Below are 17,757 nucleotides of genomic sequence, written 5' to 3'. Positions count from 1 at the left end.
GTGGTGCTGAATCATGCATTCATTTTGAGCCAACATGTCATAGAAAATTTAAAAGTTCTTTTTAAATTTGATGGTAAAAAATAAAGCTTTTTTTATATTTTAAATACTATTGGATTGATTATACCTACAACTGTTACTAAAAAATTACTACATTTGCATGTCATGCATTTGTTGGATTGTGAAATGATCATTTAGGAAGGAGTGGGTTCCTTTGACCAAATTTTCCATGATTTATTTATTATTGTAGCATAGTTCTGCAAAAATCTAATTCAGATCAGTTCAATTACTTTTTTCGAATAACTAACGTTACATTATGTAACACTTATATGTTTATTCATTTTTAAATCCTAAAATTTTACAACCAAAAATACGAAAGGCCAAACTACAGCAGGCAACAAGCTAGCGTTTGTAACACTTCCGCTTCCGTTAGCAGTTAGGATAGGAAAGGGTTAATTTTTTCGTGTGCAAACTAGGTTAAATTTATAGGCGAAATCAACACAATGTTATTTGCTAGCTTCTTGTTACGTGTTTATTATTCCAAATAAAAGGTAAGATGCATGAGTGGGTCTCAGATTAGCATGCGTTAGCTATTCAACTGATTATATTCAGGGAAGACAGACTGCCTTCTGCTAGCTTGCTGCATTGTCTTTAACTGAGCTTGCTAGCTAGCCAGCTGTACAGATGCCGAACGGATGCTGAGCGGACAGATTAGCTAACGTTAGCTAATTAGCTGCCATCCAGAGTGGGTACTTGTTAGCTATCTAACGCGGACGCGGTCAGTAGCTAACAAGCAGACTGGTGCGGTACCCAGGGGCGAGCTGTAAAATAGCCAGCCTAGGTAACGTTAGAACACTGTCTAACGTTATCTTGCAGTATTCTGAGATTGAAAGACAACAAATGCAACCAGTTACTAGTTTAATTAGCTGGCTAACTAATGATAATACGCGATGTGATGGTCACAAACAGCATCTTTTCAGGGGCGTTACTGGCGTTTTGACAGCTGGATTTCCACACGTTGTTTGAAATTGAAGTTAACGTCAGCCACGTACGCAGCGTTGCTTGAGTCAAAATACAGAAACCAAGCAATATAGATGGGTAGATGTACATTTAATGTATTTTACGCTTGAAAGATCATACACTCTAATTGGGTATACAATCAGATAACTGGCCAACGTTAGACTCAGCATAACGAAATACTGTTGCATAGCGTTACTATTCGCCAGATGACTCCCAGCTTGCGCTAGGCAACGGTAGATGTAGGTTTTTCTTTTATATTCATTTTGATGTTGGATGTTTGTGTTTTAAATACGGTTGGTGCGTACATCTTTTGCTAACTCAGCTCATTAATTCATTCCCGTAAGGTAACTTCGCTGTTGTCCTATGGGTTCAAAAAGGCGAAGAGCGACTTCCCCTTCCAGTAGTGTAAGTGGGGGTGACTTTGACGATGGACAGACCTCCTCATCTACGGCTGGAAGCACCCGAAAGAGGAGACGAGTTTCCAATATTCCCCCTGTTGATCCAGTAAGTGGATTTCCAAGTTTTGTTCCACCTTTACAGAGAGTGAGCGCAGGAAGCAGAACGAGATGTGTCGTCTGTTCGTGAGTTTGACATCAACATTAACTACACTTGTGTGGTGCATATGACTCTAACTTGGCGGTTCGTTTTCATTGTCTGTATATAAACACAAATTGAAATTGCCATTGAAAATTCTGATTTCATGTCTGAAGTAAATCATGAAGACTTCCCCAAAGCCGTAGAACCACCCCCCACTCGATTTATTGCCACCTGGTACTTATGCCCTGTTCCAATCTTAGATGGGCCCAGTTAATACCATTGTAATTAACTAACCATGTCATTCTGTTACATAATGCTAAATAGTATTTTTAAAATATAGAAGTTTGTTTTTATTTGTTTGCATTGGAAAATATGGTTTGGCTTTGACAGGATTCCAGACTTGCTTCTCCACAGAACATTTGGTAATTACAATGAAGGCATGAAAAGCCTTCATTCATTAAAATGTTTAAAAAAACTTTTGGTTTTGTGTAATGCTACAATCTGTCACTGACATCAATTTGTGAAATTATTTTGGACAGACATATCCATAACAGGTTGAAGCAGAAATCCAGATGGCTTGCCTGGAATGATTGGTTGTGTTGTACCCTATCCAAGTTAATGAACGTGTGTGCCTCACCATCTACAAACCACAGCTTGTACTCAAGATGTTTATGAATACCATGAAATTAATGTTGTTAACAAAATAATATAACATTGCCTCTTTCACTTTTAAGAGCCATGTTTTATTGCTCAAAGTGCCTTTTTCCTGTCTTGTGGAATAGCTGAGTATCAATACCGCTGCAACTGATTCGACTGATTTTATGTGTTCTAAGATTGCAGTGTGCCATGAGCTGTATAACACAATCAGAGATTACAAGGATGACCATGGAAGGCTGCTCTGTGAACTCTTTATCAGGGCTCCAAAGCGAAGGTACTATACTTGAGGGGTGGACCAATTTCATTTTTTTATTTTTTACTGTGAAATTATAACAATTAGTGTTCCTTAATAAAAATGAGTGCTCATTGTTATTACTGTTTTGTCTTCTTTTGAAGGAACCAACCAGACTATTATGAAGTGGTGGCCCAGCCCATAGACATGATGAAAATCCAGCAGAAGTTGAAGATGGAGGAGTATGATGATGTGGAGCAGCTCACTGTTGACTTTCAACTCCTGTTCAACAATGCAAAGACTTATTACAAGGTAGCAGGCACCACATATGTACACAGTATATCCCTGTGCTAAGTGAGTGTGGAAAATGGCATGCTGAATTGCTGATCCAGTAGATTCTGATAGAATACAACATTCATGCAATGGACTAAGTACATTTTTTTAGGTTAGTTATTTGTTGTAAAGGTTGTGTCACTTCTTCTGATGTGCATTAAATTATATACAATCATATTATACTTTGCTTTCAGTTGATTTTTTTTTTTCCTTTTGTTTAACCTGGAAGAGATTATCATTTTTGAACGATAATGATGTTTTTCTGATAGACCTTCATCAGAGCTAAATTTATGACTTATTTGGAGGTCTAGTGAAAAATTAGCTGAATAAATGAGATCTGCAAGTACAACTGAAGTTCTATTCTCTTGTAATTAATTTGTCTTCTGTGCATGTGTATAGTGTCTTTTGCTCTTTCGAAAGGAGCATTTAAATAGTTGGGTATTGGGAAAATACAGAAAAGAAAATACATTTTTGTGTAGGCTGAGAGCCCAGAGTACAAGGCTGCTTGCAAGCTGTGGGACCTCTACTTGCGCACAAAGAATGAGTTCGTGCAAAGAGGGGACTACGAGGAGGATGAAGAGGATGGGGAAGACATGCAGGAAGCCCCCGTGGCCTCCACCGAAGAAGAGGTGAGGACATTAGGCATTTATAAACTTCAAATAAATTGCTAAATCTATCTGTGCCTTTCTGCTGTAACAGTTTATGCAGAAAGTGCATAGCAGCGTACAGATAGCTTGTGCACGTGTGCAAATCCATGTGTTTCATTGCACTTGTCTCTTATTTCCTGCCCCTGCTTGGTTGACAGGCTCCACCCAGCTGCCTGAGGGAGGTCCTGGAGCAGCTCCTGGAGGCTGTGGTGACCTTTACCGAGCCCTCTGGCCGTCTGATCAGCGAACTCTTTCAGAAGCTGCCCTCGAAAGTGGTAAGAGCCGCTCTGTGTGCACAGGGTCTTCTCAGCAGGCCTATACCCATGTGTCACTGGATGTAATTTTGTTTTTGTTAATATACTGCTCAATGTGATTGCAAGTACATTTTTATTAAAGATACTTAATATTTGTGATTCATTTTTCAGCAATACCCAGACTATTTTGCCATAATAAAGGAACCAATAGATCTGAAAACCATTGCTCAGAGGATACAGGTATGGTGGAACTTGATCATGTGATGTAATTGGTGTATCGCTTCAGCACAAGTGCATGCACACACTCGCTCACACACAAGTACAGCTAGTGCTACGTGTTACTTTATTTGTGTCTTCGTATTTCTTCTCCTTTAGATGTAATTGATCAAACAAGAAATGTTAGTTATGTTTCATTAGCTTATATTTTCACTGCAGTTAAGGCTTAAAGGGGTAGTTCACCCAGCAATGAAATGAAGGTAAGTTACCCAGAACAGTATCTGTTCCTCAGTTCCAAAACAGATTAAAAAAATTTTTTTAATGTAATTTGTTGACTCCATTAGTTAGATCAATTGTTGCAGAGTTAGTCCGTCTTAGTATCTGTGCCAAATTTGTTTTCTAGATGGGCTACTACAAAAGTGTCAGTGCCATGGCCAAGGACATAGACCTTCTGGTGAAAAATGCCAAAACATACAATGAGCCTGGGTCACAGGTTTTTAAGGTATCTGTGTAATATATTCTTTGAATTCTTAAATTTGGAAAATAACAGTTTTAAAAATGAAAGATAATAAAAAGTAAAAAATGTAAGTCAAGTCATTATGTTCTGTGATTATTTTGATTTCCTTTGACTACTTTGCAAGAGTTCATCATCTTTTGTGCTTCCTAATATCAGTCACGTTTATAGGGGTGCACGATGTGGAAATTCAGCAGCTGAAGTCTGTAAACGATATTTCATTGGCCAATTCTCAGATGACAATGATAAGACTACTTTTTTAGCATGGCATTTTTACCTAATTTACAGCATCACCGGGGTATAAATTAAATCTGTCGACTCACCACCGCATGCAAGCGTCATCATACCAGCAGTAATCTTAGCCTCAGGCCAATATCTATCAGTTAATTTTATGAAGTTATGACAAATTTTCATCCTATACCAATATGACCCCAGTATCATTGTGCATCCATAAAACTAATACTTGTTGCAATTCTAAATGCTATAATTGGCAAACAATGCCACAGTATCTGAAGCACAAGTTGGTGTGCACATTCTAAAAATATTCAAATTAACATTATTATGCAAATTTCTCTATTTTCTTCACCATTAAAGGATGCAAACACCATCAAGAAGATTTTCATTCAGAGAAAGTTGGACATTGAGTATGCTGAGCCCACTAAATCCAGTATTCGTATCAGGTATTTTTTTCAAATATGTCACTCACTTACGTAAAATGTGAATACTTTTTCAGCATTATTTAATAAGATTTGGCTCCAAACTCCCTATATGCCATAAAACATTTTAGATGTACATCTTGCACTGACTGAATACATGTTCAACATTGTATTCAGTTATCTTATGACATAACATCATTGACACTTCTGGTAACAGCTGTTTTTGGGAGGACACAGCTTGTTTGTTGATTGGAAGGATGGAAGACTTAAAGTAGAAGGGTGTGCAAAAGAAAGTACGAATACTGATTTGATATCATGTATTGGTGGAGGCTTTTCTGTAATTTTCGGGTTTGAATATATGTTTCCTGCTTTATTGTCTGACACTGAAAAAAAATTGCACTGAATGGCTGATTTGACTGAAAATCGAATAAACAAAAGGGTGGTCTCTGACTTTTGCATAGGACTGTAAATTGGGAAAAAAAAAGAAACAGCTTGTTTGTAATAGGTGTTGATGCATCTCTTCTGATTGTCTGTGTTCATACGTGTGTCAGGAATCGAAGGTCAGCACAGGGAGACCGCTTCCCATCCATCACCCTGGCACTTCAGTATGGCTCAGAGAGCGATGAGGACGCCATGCTTTCTGGTATGTCCCACTGCAGTGCATTCTGGGATCACCAGTATAGAGGAGCTCAGTTGACATGCGTATCAGTTCCGTCTGCCTCAGAAATGTAATGCGCCTGTATGTACGTATTATTGTAAATTTAATGCACCTGTAATTTGTATGTATTGTAAATGCAATGCATCTGTAACTTGTGTGTATTGTAAATGTAATGCACCTATAATTGGTATTGGTTTGTAACGAAGTCTGCTCCACCAACCTGCTGGGATTCTTTGTGTTATTTTAGGCGCCGTCCGCTACGATGAAGGGGAGACGGAGGCCGAGTGCATGCACTCCAGCATGGACGTGAGTAACCCCATCTTCCAGCTGTACGAGGCGGTGCGGGGCGGGAGGAACAGCCAGGGACAGCTCATCGCAGAGCCCTTCCTGCAGCTGCCGTCCCGGAAGGACTATCCCGACTACTTCCACCAGATCAAGCAGCCCATCTCCCTGCAGCAGATCCGGTAGCTACTCACAATTTCATTTTTCAATTTGTCATATTTCTTATATTATTATTTTTTTTTTTATTTTTTATTACTGGAATGCAGGTAATCTCGGGTTTACTCCAGAAAGGGATTTTGAGTTAAGGTTTGTCAAGAATGTCCAATCAAAATAATTTTTGTTATTCATGGTAATGATGTTATTCATTCTGTTTTGAAATGGAAAGCGCAATATTGCTCTTCATTATTCCAGAAAGTCGTCAAGCTGTGGTCAAGAGCTCCAATGATAGGAGTAATAATATGAAAAATAGTTCAGCTGGATTTGCACCCTAATTGTACCTTTTTACCTCTTTCCCTCATTCTGTCAGTCATTGTGTACGCACTTGTCTTTACTCACTCATAATTTTTGTCCTGTTGTAATGGTGGGCGAGCCTAGTGTGTCAACCATAGAGCTCTTTAATGGTAAACTTGAGTGACTGTGTTTGTTGGAGGGGGCTGATTTTGCCTTTCTCTTTGCAGGAGCAAAATGAAAAACAATGAGTATGAAAGCGTGGAGCAGATGGAGGCCGACCTTGTGCTGATGTTTGAGAATGCCAAGCGCTACAATGTGCCCCACTCTCACATCTACAAGCGGGTTATGAAGCTTCAGCAGATTCTGCAGGTTAGTGTGCACCCGGTCGTCAGTAGTGTGTCGGTTATCATAAGCAGGATGGTCCAATACTGGAAATTGCTGACTGTGGTGGCTGGTAACCTATAAAAGGGCACATTGCACGGTGTGGAATATTCCTGTTATTTCCACTGCATTGACTGGTGATCAGAGCTGGGTTTCAAATAAAATGTGGTGATGATCACAGCAAAACGTGATTATTTTTGCTGGACCATTGGTCTTGGCCAACGTTGAAGTCTTTTCGTCGGTCTTTTAGGATGCTAACATGCAACCCTAACCTGGGCCCGCTTACAAAAGTGATCTCAGGCAAACACTGTGAAAACTGTGAACCACAAACCGGGAAATCAGGAACAAAACGCTATGGATAGTTTCCAGAATTAGATTCAGTTGGGTAGCAACATGGAAACCATTTATTATCAAGCGTTTATTATTGGCTTTGTGCTTTCGGTGTGCTGAGCGGAGCGAGACGTTTCAGAGGTAACAACGTGCTTTTTACTATGTGTATGCCATTGGTAATATATTGTTGAGAAAATTTTGCACAAATGCTCTATTGCACTCTTTCATTTACACTTTTATTGTTACTGTGCATACATGCACATACATTCATCTGCGTGTGTGTGTGTGTGTGTGTGTTTTTGTGGCTATCTGTCTGGCATTTGGAATTGGATCAGATAACTGCTAGCGCTGAAACATTGATGAGACTTGCTGTCTCTCAGTTCTCCGTCCCTGTGTAATGATATTCACTGATAGGCTCTCTTCCTGTGTGCTTGGGGAAACTGCTTCACACTAGAGCTCCCGGTTTTTTCTCCGTTTCATATTCTTACTGAATGGTTGCATGTGAGACGGCATCTGGAAAATAATTCTTTATCATTATTTTTCCTCCTAAATGTACATTTAGGAGGAAAAAAAAAGCCTTTCCTGGAATTCAGTTCTTTTTTTGGATTGCTCCTGAATACAGTCTATCTAGGGAAAATTAACATTGGGGATTGCTTCATTGTACAGTTAAGGGTGCTTAATGTTCAGAATGCAGATAATGTTAGTGTCTGTGTGCGGTTAATGATGCTTATTGTGGGGGTTCATCCTGCTTCAGCCTGTTAAATATTCATGCAAGCTCTATGTGGGGGAAAAAAAGGAGCAGCTGCTCCTTTAAGTTGCTTAATATAAATGTGGTGTCAGAAATATGTGTCTGTACTCCAGAACTTCTCATCATTAATATGTCTGTGTGAGTATGCGAAAGAGAGTGGAAATTCCTGAGAGAGGTGAAGAGAGAGAGAAACTGTGTGCGCGCGTGTGTGTGTGTGTGTGGAGATCAACTGTGGGAACTCCTGAGAGCAAGAGAGAGTGTGAAAGAGAGAGAGAGTGTGTACGTGTGAGAGTCTGTCTGTGCTAGTCAGTGAGTTGAGCTGTTGCTTTGTGGTGGGTGTGTTTTTACAGTTCCAGAGGAAGGTGTTCTTGTGCGTGCAAGTTAATATTAATGCCTTTGTCTGAGTGCAGCCTGAGGAGCTGGATGATATGAACGTGTCCGTGTGTTTCAGATGAAGAGGAGAGAGCTGCTGCATCGAGAAGACGAGGACGGAGACAGCATGCTGTCATGCACTATGTCAGACACCGGCAGTGGGAAGAGGAAGAGGTACTCTTTATCATTCTTTCATCATCCCCGCAGCCTCCCAAATGAGATGGCTGTCTACCTACACTGCCTGTTTGAGGCTGCAATCCCGGGAGGAAAATTAACTTTTTCCACTTACACCTTCATCTGGAAGTTTTGACTTATTTGCACTTGGGGGAACTTGTGCTGTGAATTCTAGCTGCCATGAAAAACGTTACAGTAACAATCATCATTTTAAAATCCTCTCTGTGGCAATATGAAATGCAACATGAAAAATTTTAAAGGAATGAATGAGAATGTGGCCTTGTTTACAGTTTGTTTAAACTCTAAATAATACTAAAATAATATTGATATTATTCAAGTGTGAAACCCATTGATAGTTTGACAGCTTTGTTTGTTCCAGTCACAAGAAGAACAGTAAGAAGAGGAGGATGAAGTTGCTGTACTCGGCAGTGACGGAGGCCCGCGAGCCACTTACCAGACGCAGGCTCTGCGACCTCTTCATGGTCAAGCCCTCCAAGAAGGACTACCCTGACTACTACAAGATCATCCTGGAGCCCGTGGACCTCAGGACCATCGATCACAACATCCGCTCCGAAAAGTACTTGAGCGAGGACATGATGATGGAGGACATGAGGCTGATGTTCCGGAACGCACGACACTACAACGAGGAGGGCTCCCAGGTATGCGTCCAATCGCGGGCAGGGATGAGGATGTCAGTCATACACAGAAAACCGGGCAAAAGTGTTCCTTTGTATTTGTTTTGTTATTTTCTTTTTTTTACCATAGCGACCAGTTAAAGAGTAATATGGCATGTCTGCTGATTATCAGGTCTATAATGATGCCAACATCCTGGAGAGGATCTTGAAGGACAAGAGGAGGGAGTTGGGGCCTGTGCCTGATGATGACGACATAGCTTCCCCCAAGTTAAAAATACGTATGTGTCGCTTCGGAAATGACGGGATTTTTCTGTCAGTGTGTCCATTTTAAATGATGAAACACACACGCTACGCTAATTTTGTCTGCTTAAAGTCAGATACACTCAAGATGCATTTTAAACTGTGAGCATTGCTATATCCTGGGAAAGCACGATGCATACAAAACTCTTACTATCCGTACTCAGTGGTAACGTGCAGCTCTGTATTTCCAGGGAAGAGTGGAATCTCCCTGAAGAAATCCAAGTACCTGACTCCTCTGCAGCAGAAGCTGAACGAGCTGTACGAGGCGGTGAAGAACTACACGGACAGGCGTGGCCGCCGCCTCAGCACCATCTTCCTCCGCCTGCCCTCCCGCGCCGAGCTGCCCGACTACTACATCACCATCAAGAAGCCCGTCGACATGGAGAAGATCAAGAGCCACATGATGGCCAACAAGTACCAGGACGTGGACTCCCTGGTGGAGGACTTCGTTCTGATGTTCAACAACGCCTGCACCTACAACGAGCCCGAGTCCCTGATCTACAAGGACGCTCTGGTGCTGCACAAGGTCCTGCTGGAGACACGGCGGGACCTGGAGGGCGGGGAGGACGGCCACGTCCCCAACGTCACCCTGCTCATCCGGGAGCTGGTCCACAACCTCTTCGTCTCGGTGCTGAGCCACCAGGACGACGAGGGCCGCTGCTACAGCGACTCGCTGGCCGAGATCCCCGCCCAGGACCCGGCCGCCCCCACCAAGCCACCGCTCAACTTCGAGATCATCCGAGCCAACGTGGACAACGGCTGCTACAGGAGGCTGGACGTCTTCCAGGAGCACATGTTTGAGGTGCTGGAGAAAGCCAGGCGGCTGCACAGGTGAGACATTGGGATTGCCCATCCACTCGATCCTTTCTTTTCGCTAAGTTCCTCCAGCTGGGTTGTACAATGGTAATTACAGTGATAAGATTATTCCAGGAGGTTGTGATTTTTTTCAGAGTAGTGCATTTCCTCTGGGGATATCTCTGGAGAATGTATTATGTATAATTTATATGCTGTACCCTTTTTGAAGAGGAAGCTGGTGAATAAAAGGCTTTGATTTTTGAAATACAATTGGGTTTGAATGCAGTTTTTTTTCCTCTCTCTGGTGTCTGTGATCCAGTGACTAGTATAAACCCTACAGACGAAATATACTACAGAAAAGCCAGATCAGAGCCGGCTGGTGCGTGGTTTTAAACCCGGCTGTGTTTTCCCTGTGGCAGGACGGACTCGGAGATCTTCGAGGATGCGGTGGAGCTGCAGCAGTTCTTCATCCGGATACGGGACGAGCTGTGCAAGAACGGGGAGATCCTGCTCTCCCCCGCCCTCAGCTACACCACCAAGCACCTCCACAGCGACGTGGAGAAGGAGAAGAAGGAGAAGCTCCCCAAAGAGATGGAGGAGGACAAGCTGAAGAGGGAAGAGGAAAAGAAAGGTATACTTTCGCTATCATCATCAGAGGAAGCTGGCTATCATGTCATCCATACAATGGCCAGCTTCATCTCTCAATGCCAGGCATTCAGTGCAAATTAGGAATCCGAGTGACACTGTAGTAGCAGGCACAAACAGAATGGATGCTGGAAAGGAGTAAATGTTGTCATAATTATGAGGCTGCGTAAATAATAGCCCTCTGATTGGCTGCAGAGGCTGAGAAGAGTGAGGACCCAGCGGGTTCGGCCTGGCAGTCAGGGCTCCAGCGCACGTACAGCCAGGACTGCAGCTTTAAGGACAGCATGTACCACGTGGGGGACTATGTGTACGTGGAGCCCGCAGAGCAGAACCTGCAGCCGCACATCGTGTGCATCGAGCGCCTCTGGCAGGACGACGCTGGTAAGAGCTCCTTCACTCCTCTCTCTCTCTGGATAGAGTTTTTTATAATTATTTAGGAGAACTGTCCATGTGAACTGAATCAATCTGAGAAGATTGCAATGTTGTTCTCATGCAGGTGAGAAATGGCTGTACGGCTGCTGGTTCTACAGACCCAATGAAACCTTCCACTTGGCCACACGCAAGTTTCTGGAGAAAGAAGTGTTTAAGAGCGATTACTACAACAAAATTCCCGTTAGCAAGATAATGGGGAAATGTGTGGTTATGTTTGTGAAGGTAAATACACTGTATTCACAATGTTGAGACGGGGAGTCATTGGGAAAGGTTCTTCAGAGACATTTATGATTAAATGATGTGATTGCATTCTTATTTCAGCCAATGACTGCTGTGCATCTTTGCTTGCAGGAGTACTTCAAGCTGCAACCAGATGGCTTCAGACCAGAGGACGTCTTCGTGTGCGAGTCGCGGTACTCGGCCAAGACCAAGTCTTTCAAGAAGATCAAGATGTGGACCATGCCCCTGAGCTCGGTCCGGTTTGCTCCCCGTGACACGCCACTGCCTGTGGTGCGGGTGGCCTCCATGTTTGCCAACGCTACCAAGAATGAGCAGGAGAAGCCAGCGGAGACGTCTGAGGAGGGCAGAGTGGCGGACGCGGTCGCCATCATCGACAAGGTCAGCGTGCCTGTCTGAACCAAAGGCCCGTGTACCATTATTTTCTACAGTATTGCCAAACTATTTGAAAGATTCATTTCTGCAGTATTGCCCACAATTTGAAAGGAAATGCCTGAAATGAATTAACAGACAGTTACATTTTTTATTTAGCAATTAGTTAATGTCTTGTTTGCACATAACCATTGGAATGTCAAAGTACTAGACAACTCCTTCATGGCAGACACTAACACATATAATTTGCTATTCTGATTGGTTAGACCTTGGAGGAGCTCAGATTGAGATATGTACTATATTCACAATGGGGTGGCTAATGTGTGCTGGCTCGTGTTGGTGTGGCTTCAGGAAAAGGAAGAGGTGCCCGTGGACGTGAGCAGCGGGGAGCCAGGATGCCAGTACTACGAGCAGCTCCGCTACAATGACACCTGGCTGAAAGTGGGCGACTGTGTCTACATCCGGTCACATGGTCTAGTGCGTCACAGAGTGGGCAGGTGAGGCGGGAAATAGAAATACTCACATTATCATCCTGACATCCCATACATAAATAGCTCTTTAATACTTATTACAGACTAAGTGGCCTGTTTTCTCTTTATTACACGATTACTACTGGAATTTTTCTATGGTATTGCCCTTTCATAATTGCCACTGAGCTAATTAGCAGATTGGGCAGCAGGCTGAGTTGAGGAGCTAGTACAAACTGTTCCTTGTGGCAGGATTGAGAAGATGTGGGTGCGAGATGGAGCAGCCTACTTCTTCGGGCCCATCTTCATTCACCCAGAGGAGACTGAGCACGAGCCCACCAAGATGTTCTACAAGAAGGAGGTGTTCCTCAGCAATCTGGAGGAGGCCTGCCCCATGAGCTGTGTCATAGGTACTCTCCCTTTCACCTGACTTTACACCACTGCTCACCTGATCTTACAGTATACACGTTTACACACAGCTTTCAGTGACCAGAACATTCTGTTACAGGTACACGGACCTGAAAAGCCTGTCTGTCACTAGTCCATACTAGTCCATCTTCCGTTTACCAAAGCCAGTTGCATAAGTACTCACCCCCACAACCCTGCTTGTGTGTGTATAAGCAAATTAAGTTGCTAAACTGACTTTTCCTGATTTTTATTTTTTTTTTATTTCTGGCTTGATATGTAGTTGGAAGTAACATTTGTGCCTGACTTAGGAAAGCAATAGAAGCTGTAATTCAGATAATTTTAATAACTTTTTATTTTGGTGAGTATGTGTGCCATGTTTACCCGTCCCATTCAATCACAAGAATCACAATGTCTTCCTCTTCCAAAGAACTAGTAGCACATTAAGACGTAAAAAGTCAACACGCAGATTGGGTTTATAAAAACGTTTTCATTTCTTCACTGTTTTCCCCCTAATATAATCTGACCTCCTTCCTCCGCATGCTTGCATCTGGCCTCAGGGAAATGCGCAGTGTCCTCCTTCAAGGACTACCTGTCATGCCGGCCGACGGAGGTGCCTGAGGATGATGTTCTGCTGTGCGAGAGTCGTTACATCGAGAGCGAGAAGCAGATGAAGAAGTTCAAGGGCCTGAAGCGCTTCTCGCTTTCCGCCAAGGTCGTTGACGACGAGATCTACTACTTCAGGTCAGACGAACAGCTTGCGTGTTTTTGTCTGAGGGGAATATGGCCCGAATGCAGGTGTGTCTACGGCCACGTATTTAAATTCTATTATGTATTCATATTGTCTAGCAGACTATTCACTGGATGCAAGGGTTCCACAAATGGAGATATGGACACTAAGAATTTCGCTTAATGTCAAAAAGCATACCTAAACCTGCACACCTGCAAACCTTAGAAATCCTACAGGATTCATCAAATATTATGAATTAAATTAAACTGGGATAAGTACAGTAGGAAGGAAGCTTTCCTTGCTCGTGATCTTTGTGGGGTTTTATCAACTTATGAATCATGAGGCAGGTTCAAAACATGCCAGTGAGGTGAGCGTACTATTATCAGTACAATGTACTATTGGATATGGAGTCCAGAGATTACCTAAAGGTGCGCTTGAACCCAAACCTTCATCATCAGCTTCATGACATGCGGCAGGGACGGAAACAGGTCCTCTTCCCCTCTGTTACGGTCAGGAAGCTGATTGTGCCGCAGAAGGAGCCATCACCCCTGCTGGACCGGAAGATCGAGGAGCTGGAGGCCAAGTTTGCTCTGATGGGAGACGACGAGCTGGACGACCTGGGGGACGAGGATGGAGAGGCTGCAGACGCGTCATCCACGGGTCAGCTGCAGACTCCTCTGGCCAGCGACATGGACCTCATGCCATTCACCCCCCCGCAGGTCAGATTTCAAGGGAAATTAGCATAAATAAAAATAATTATTATTATTATTTCTGCTTTATTATTCTTTCTCACTTTGTTTTGCATTTATACTTATGTAATATTATGATACTTCTGTATAATTGTGCAGTAATTGTTAAAAGTAATTTCATTCATTTTTACTCCAAAGGAACAACTATGACATATGCTGTCAAACTGATTCTGCATTGCTTTGATAATTAATTTTAAAATGACTAGGGTTAGAGATATTTATGAGCATGAGTGTGACAAGGATTAACCTGTCCTGCTGTTGGGCTTTGCAGTCAACTCCGAAGTCCATGAAGGGATTGTCCAAGAAGGAGGGGTCGAAGAGGAAGATCAACATGAGCGGCTACATCCTGTTCAGCAGCGAAATGCGGGCGGTGATCAAAGCCCAGCACCCCGACTTCTCCTTCGGAGAGCTGAGCCGTCTGGTGGGCACGGAGTGGAGGAACCTGGAGGCCTCCAAGAAGGCCGAGTACGAAGGTGAGAGGAGGCCGTGGAGCCGCACTCCTGCACCGGTCCTGCCTGCGTTTCTACGGCTCGTCCGGTTAAAGGGAAATGCTGGTGCATTTGCTCGGGGTGGTGACCGCGCTCCGTGTGTGTGGGTGCCGTCCTGCTGACTGAATCGATGAATGCTCACTGTGTCCCTCGTGTGTGTTGCAGAGCGGGCAGCCAAAGTGGCCGAGCAGCAGGAGCGGGAGAGGGCAGCCCAGCAGCAGCAGGGGGCTTCCCCCAGAGCAGGTACCCCAGTAGGGGCGCTCATGGGGGTGGTGCCTCTCCCGACCCCAATGGGGATGCTTAACCAGAACATGACGTCTGTGTCAGGTAACCCCTCACAGATGCAGATTGACTTTGTGGTGACTCTAGAGCTGGAGTACGAAGCAGCACTGCTCAAATATCCCATGTTTCTTTTTTTAAATTATAGCCATCACCTATTTGCCCATAATTGCATCCATATTAACAAACTTTTACCCAAAAGAAAAAACATGCAATTTGACATGCAAGCAGCCTATAATTTTAAATGTTTTTGTGTTCTTTTCAGTTACATTCAATCTGTGCTTGTTCTTAATCACATCATTAACAGCATGCCATCAAAATAATAATTTCTGTATAATCCAGTCTGTGTGTATTCTTCTTTTTTCTCAAACTCACCTTTATTCCTAATCTGTCTACATGTTCTGTGCTCATTGTTGTTTGAAGTGTGTGCCATTAATTGGTAATGCATGGTAGCATTTACTAGTTGCATGACAGTGATGCATGGACATGTTGTGTTGTTATCCCTCCAAGGCATGATGGGGGCCTGTGGTCTACCTATGCTGCCCTTGCAGGGCCCTGTTGATGGCATAGTCAGTATGGGCAGCATGCCACCTCATCACATGGGGCTGCCTGCATTGCCCCACCACCTGCCACCAGGTGTATCTGGGTTCCCTGGCATGCCATACCCGGGTAAGAACACTTCCACCACCACCATCCACCACTCTCCTTGCCACGCCCATGCAGTTGCTTCTTGTCTGCCACTCTCACCCACTGGAGGGGCTACCTGTACCATAGGCTCAAGTACTTTATCAATTACCCAAACCACCAGATCTGCGTGGTGACAAAGTTTCAGATGACCTTGCCGTTTGAGTGTAGTTATGTCTGGAAATTAAACTTGCCAAAATGATCACTAATTCCAATGATTAGTCATTTTAACACTCAGAATCTCTTAATTTGAATCAAGTGCGTGAACTAATAAAATCCATCAGAAAATATTTACTTAATCTTTAAATGGTACATCACTAACATCACTTTCAATATAATTGTCTTCTTCATGTTTGAATAAGTGCTAGCAAATATTTACCCTACCTTTGTTATTCCACTGAACGTAAACTACTAGCATACTGCATCACATTTGAGTATTTATTGTTTTTAAATAATGGTGTGCTTTAAAAGCTGCATTCAGCATGCACAAGTCAGTCTAAATTGGTGCATCACCGCTAACTTTAAGGGAGAGAGAAAAGTGTGTCACTAATTACCCTACCTCACAGTTTAAATTATTTAATTTCTCTCGGTGTAATCATTAATATAAATCTTGATGAAAAGATGCCTAGAAAACTTCATATTTACAGTTTACCCACCTCTTCTTTAGCTGCTGACAGTTGCAGTACAGGACCACAGTCCTGGGGTTAAACTCAGGGCACACAGTGCTGCACTGGGTTTCTGTGGTGCTCCATTCCTGACTGGCTGCTGCTGTTTTCACCACAGGTGCGATGGGACAAGGTTTGAATGGCATGGCAGGCAGTACCGGAGCCGGAAGCTCTTATGGGCAACAGGTGAAGTGATCGCCCATACAAACAGAGAATACAGGGCTCAGTTCATTGTACATAAACTGCTAACCACGATATGTGGCATTCTCCTGCAGCTGGGTGCTCAAGGCCAGCAGGCCCCGCCACCCTATCCAGGGCAGGCTCAGGCATTACAGCCAGCTCTCCAGCAGCCCTCCACCCCCATGTTTGTGGCCCCGCCACCCAAGTCCCAGCGTCTCCTGCACTCCGAGGCCTATCTGAAGTACATCGAGGGCCTCAACGCCGAGTCTTCCACCGTCAGCAAGTGGGACCAGACCCTGCTAGGTGTGTCCGCATTCACCAGAACCTAAATGGCTGTATTACCAAACACATAAACATTTATGCGTCAGAGAATCATTGTGAGATTGTAGACGAGGGTTAAATGCTTAATAAATAAAAATAATATAAAAATATAAATTTTTCCTCTTGAGGATTTGGAGCATAGGTTAGTAACTGTACATTTAGGTCTTTACATTACATTACTTACATTACCACAGAAGTGATCATAAACATTGGAGAAATGTGTTTGAAATTGGTTTCTGTTCACAGAACAATGTGGGGAAAAAACTCACTGTACTTAGCTCTTTATATATGCTTCCATAGCTCGTAGAAAAGACGTGCGTCTGACTAAGGAACAGGAGAGCAGGCTGCCATCCCATTGGTTGAAGAGCAAAGGTGCCCACACCACCATGGCAGATGCACTTTGGCGACTGCGAGATCTGATGCTACGAGACACACTGAACATCCGCCATTCTAATAATCAGCAGAATGTTTAGACGCTCTGTCGTGCAGCATTATAAATGTTGGGGGTGAGACTACATCACAAAAATCAGTAATTTTTCAATGTACATGATGTGTGTCAGGGGTTTTAATGTGTCAAAATATGCTCTGTCTCAGTGTTTTGTTTTTGTTTGTTTTGTATTGTTAAATTACGGCCTTTGTAAAAATACTTGTTATTGGTGTTTTTATATAAAATGTAAGAAAACCCCATATGATATCTTGACTGTTTTTTTCACTTTCTGTTTGTTTCTTGGAACTAATGTCCACATTAATTGCAATTAGCTGGTTTATAAAACAGCAGGTTATTTATTTTGAGAATTTGGATGTCATTCAAGAAGCATTTAAACCGGAGGCCAACTTGAATACGTATGACGACCATATGTTAAGAACATGGCCAGAATTGCTAGATTTAGTTTTAAAATGTTTAGAGAGAAAAAA

General features: G+C 43.1%; 1 protein-coding gene across 8 annotated transcripts; it reads left to right on the top strand.

Annotated features, from left to right (window-relative positions):
• The first annotated feature begins 258 nt into the window (after positions 1–258).
• LOC118211774 (protein polybromo-1-like) lies at positions 259–17,529 on the top strand. 8 transcript variants are annotated; one of them, XM_035389215.1, is made up of 30 exons: positions 360–548; positions 1,362–1,521; positions 2,388–2,485; positions 2,608–2,755; positions 3,256–3,405; positions 3,582–3,698; positions 3,849–3,917; positions 4,297–4,395; positions 5,002–5,087; positions 5,615–5,706; positions 5,969–6,185; positions 6,681–6,822; positions 8,364–8,458; positions 8,823–9,117; positions 9,266–9,371; positions 9,585–10,224; positions 10,608–10,819; positions 11,029–11,214; positions 11,330–11,487; positions 11,617–11,883; positions 12,226–12,371; positions 12,594–12,751; positions 13,307–13,490; positions 13,991–14,195; positions 14,497–14,698; positions 14,879–15,040; positions 15,503–15,661; positions 16,460–16,527; positions 16,617–16,824; positions 17,143–17,529. In XM_035389215.1, exons 2-30 carry the CDS (start codon positions 1,381–1,383, stop codon positions 17,313–17,315), a joined length of 4,983 nt encoding a protein of 1,660 aa, XP_035245106.1. In that variant the 5' UTR covers positions 360–548; positions 1,362–1,380; the 3' UTR covers positions 17,316–17,529. The 8 variants fall into 8 exon arrangements, with proteins under 8 accessions (XP_035245113.1, XP_035245106.1, XP_035245110.1 ...); XM_035389219.1 differs by having other exon boundaries at positions 361–548; positions 14,879–14,956; XM_035389223.1 differs by having other exon boundaries at positions 362–548; positions 8,838–9,117; positions 14,879–14,956; positions 17,143–17,315.
• Positions 17,530–17,757: the final 228 nt, after the last annotated feature.

Source organism: Anguilla anguilla, chromosome 13 (assembly GCF_013347855.1).
Source record: "Anguilla anguilla isolate fAngAng1 chromosome 13, fAngAng1.pri, whole genome shotgun sequence".
NCBI classification, from domain to species: Eukaryota; Metazoa; Chordata; class Actinopteri; order Anguilliformes; family Anguillidae; genus Anguilla; species Anguilla anguilla.
This window is presented reverse-complemented; position numbering and strand designations above follow the sequence as displayed.

Bases quoted from the DNA above. Each gene is read 5' to 3' on its own strand.
- LOC118211774 (XM_035389215.1), top strand. From the start codon at position 1,381: ATGGGTTCAAAAAGGCGAAGAGCGACTTCCCCTTCCAGTAGTGTAAGT. The intron at 1,522-2,387 runs GTAAGTGGATTT...ATGTGTTCTAAG, and splicing joins ATATTCCCCCTGTTGATCCA to ATTGCAGTGTGCCATGAGCT. The intron at 5,707-5,968 runs GTATGTCCCACT...GTGTTATTTTAG, and splicing joins TGAGGACGCCATGCTTTCTG to GCGCCGTCCGCTACGATGAA.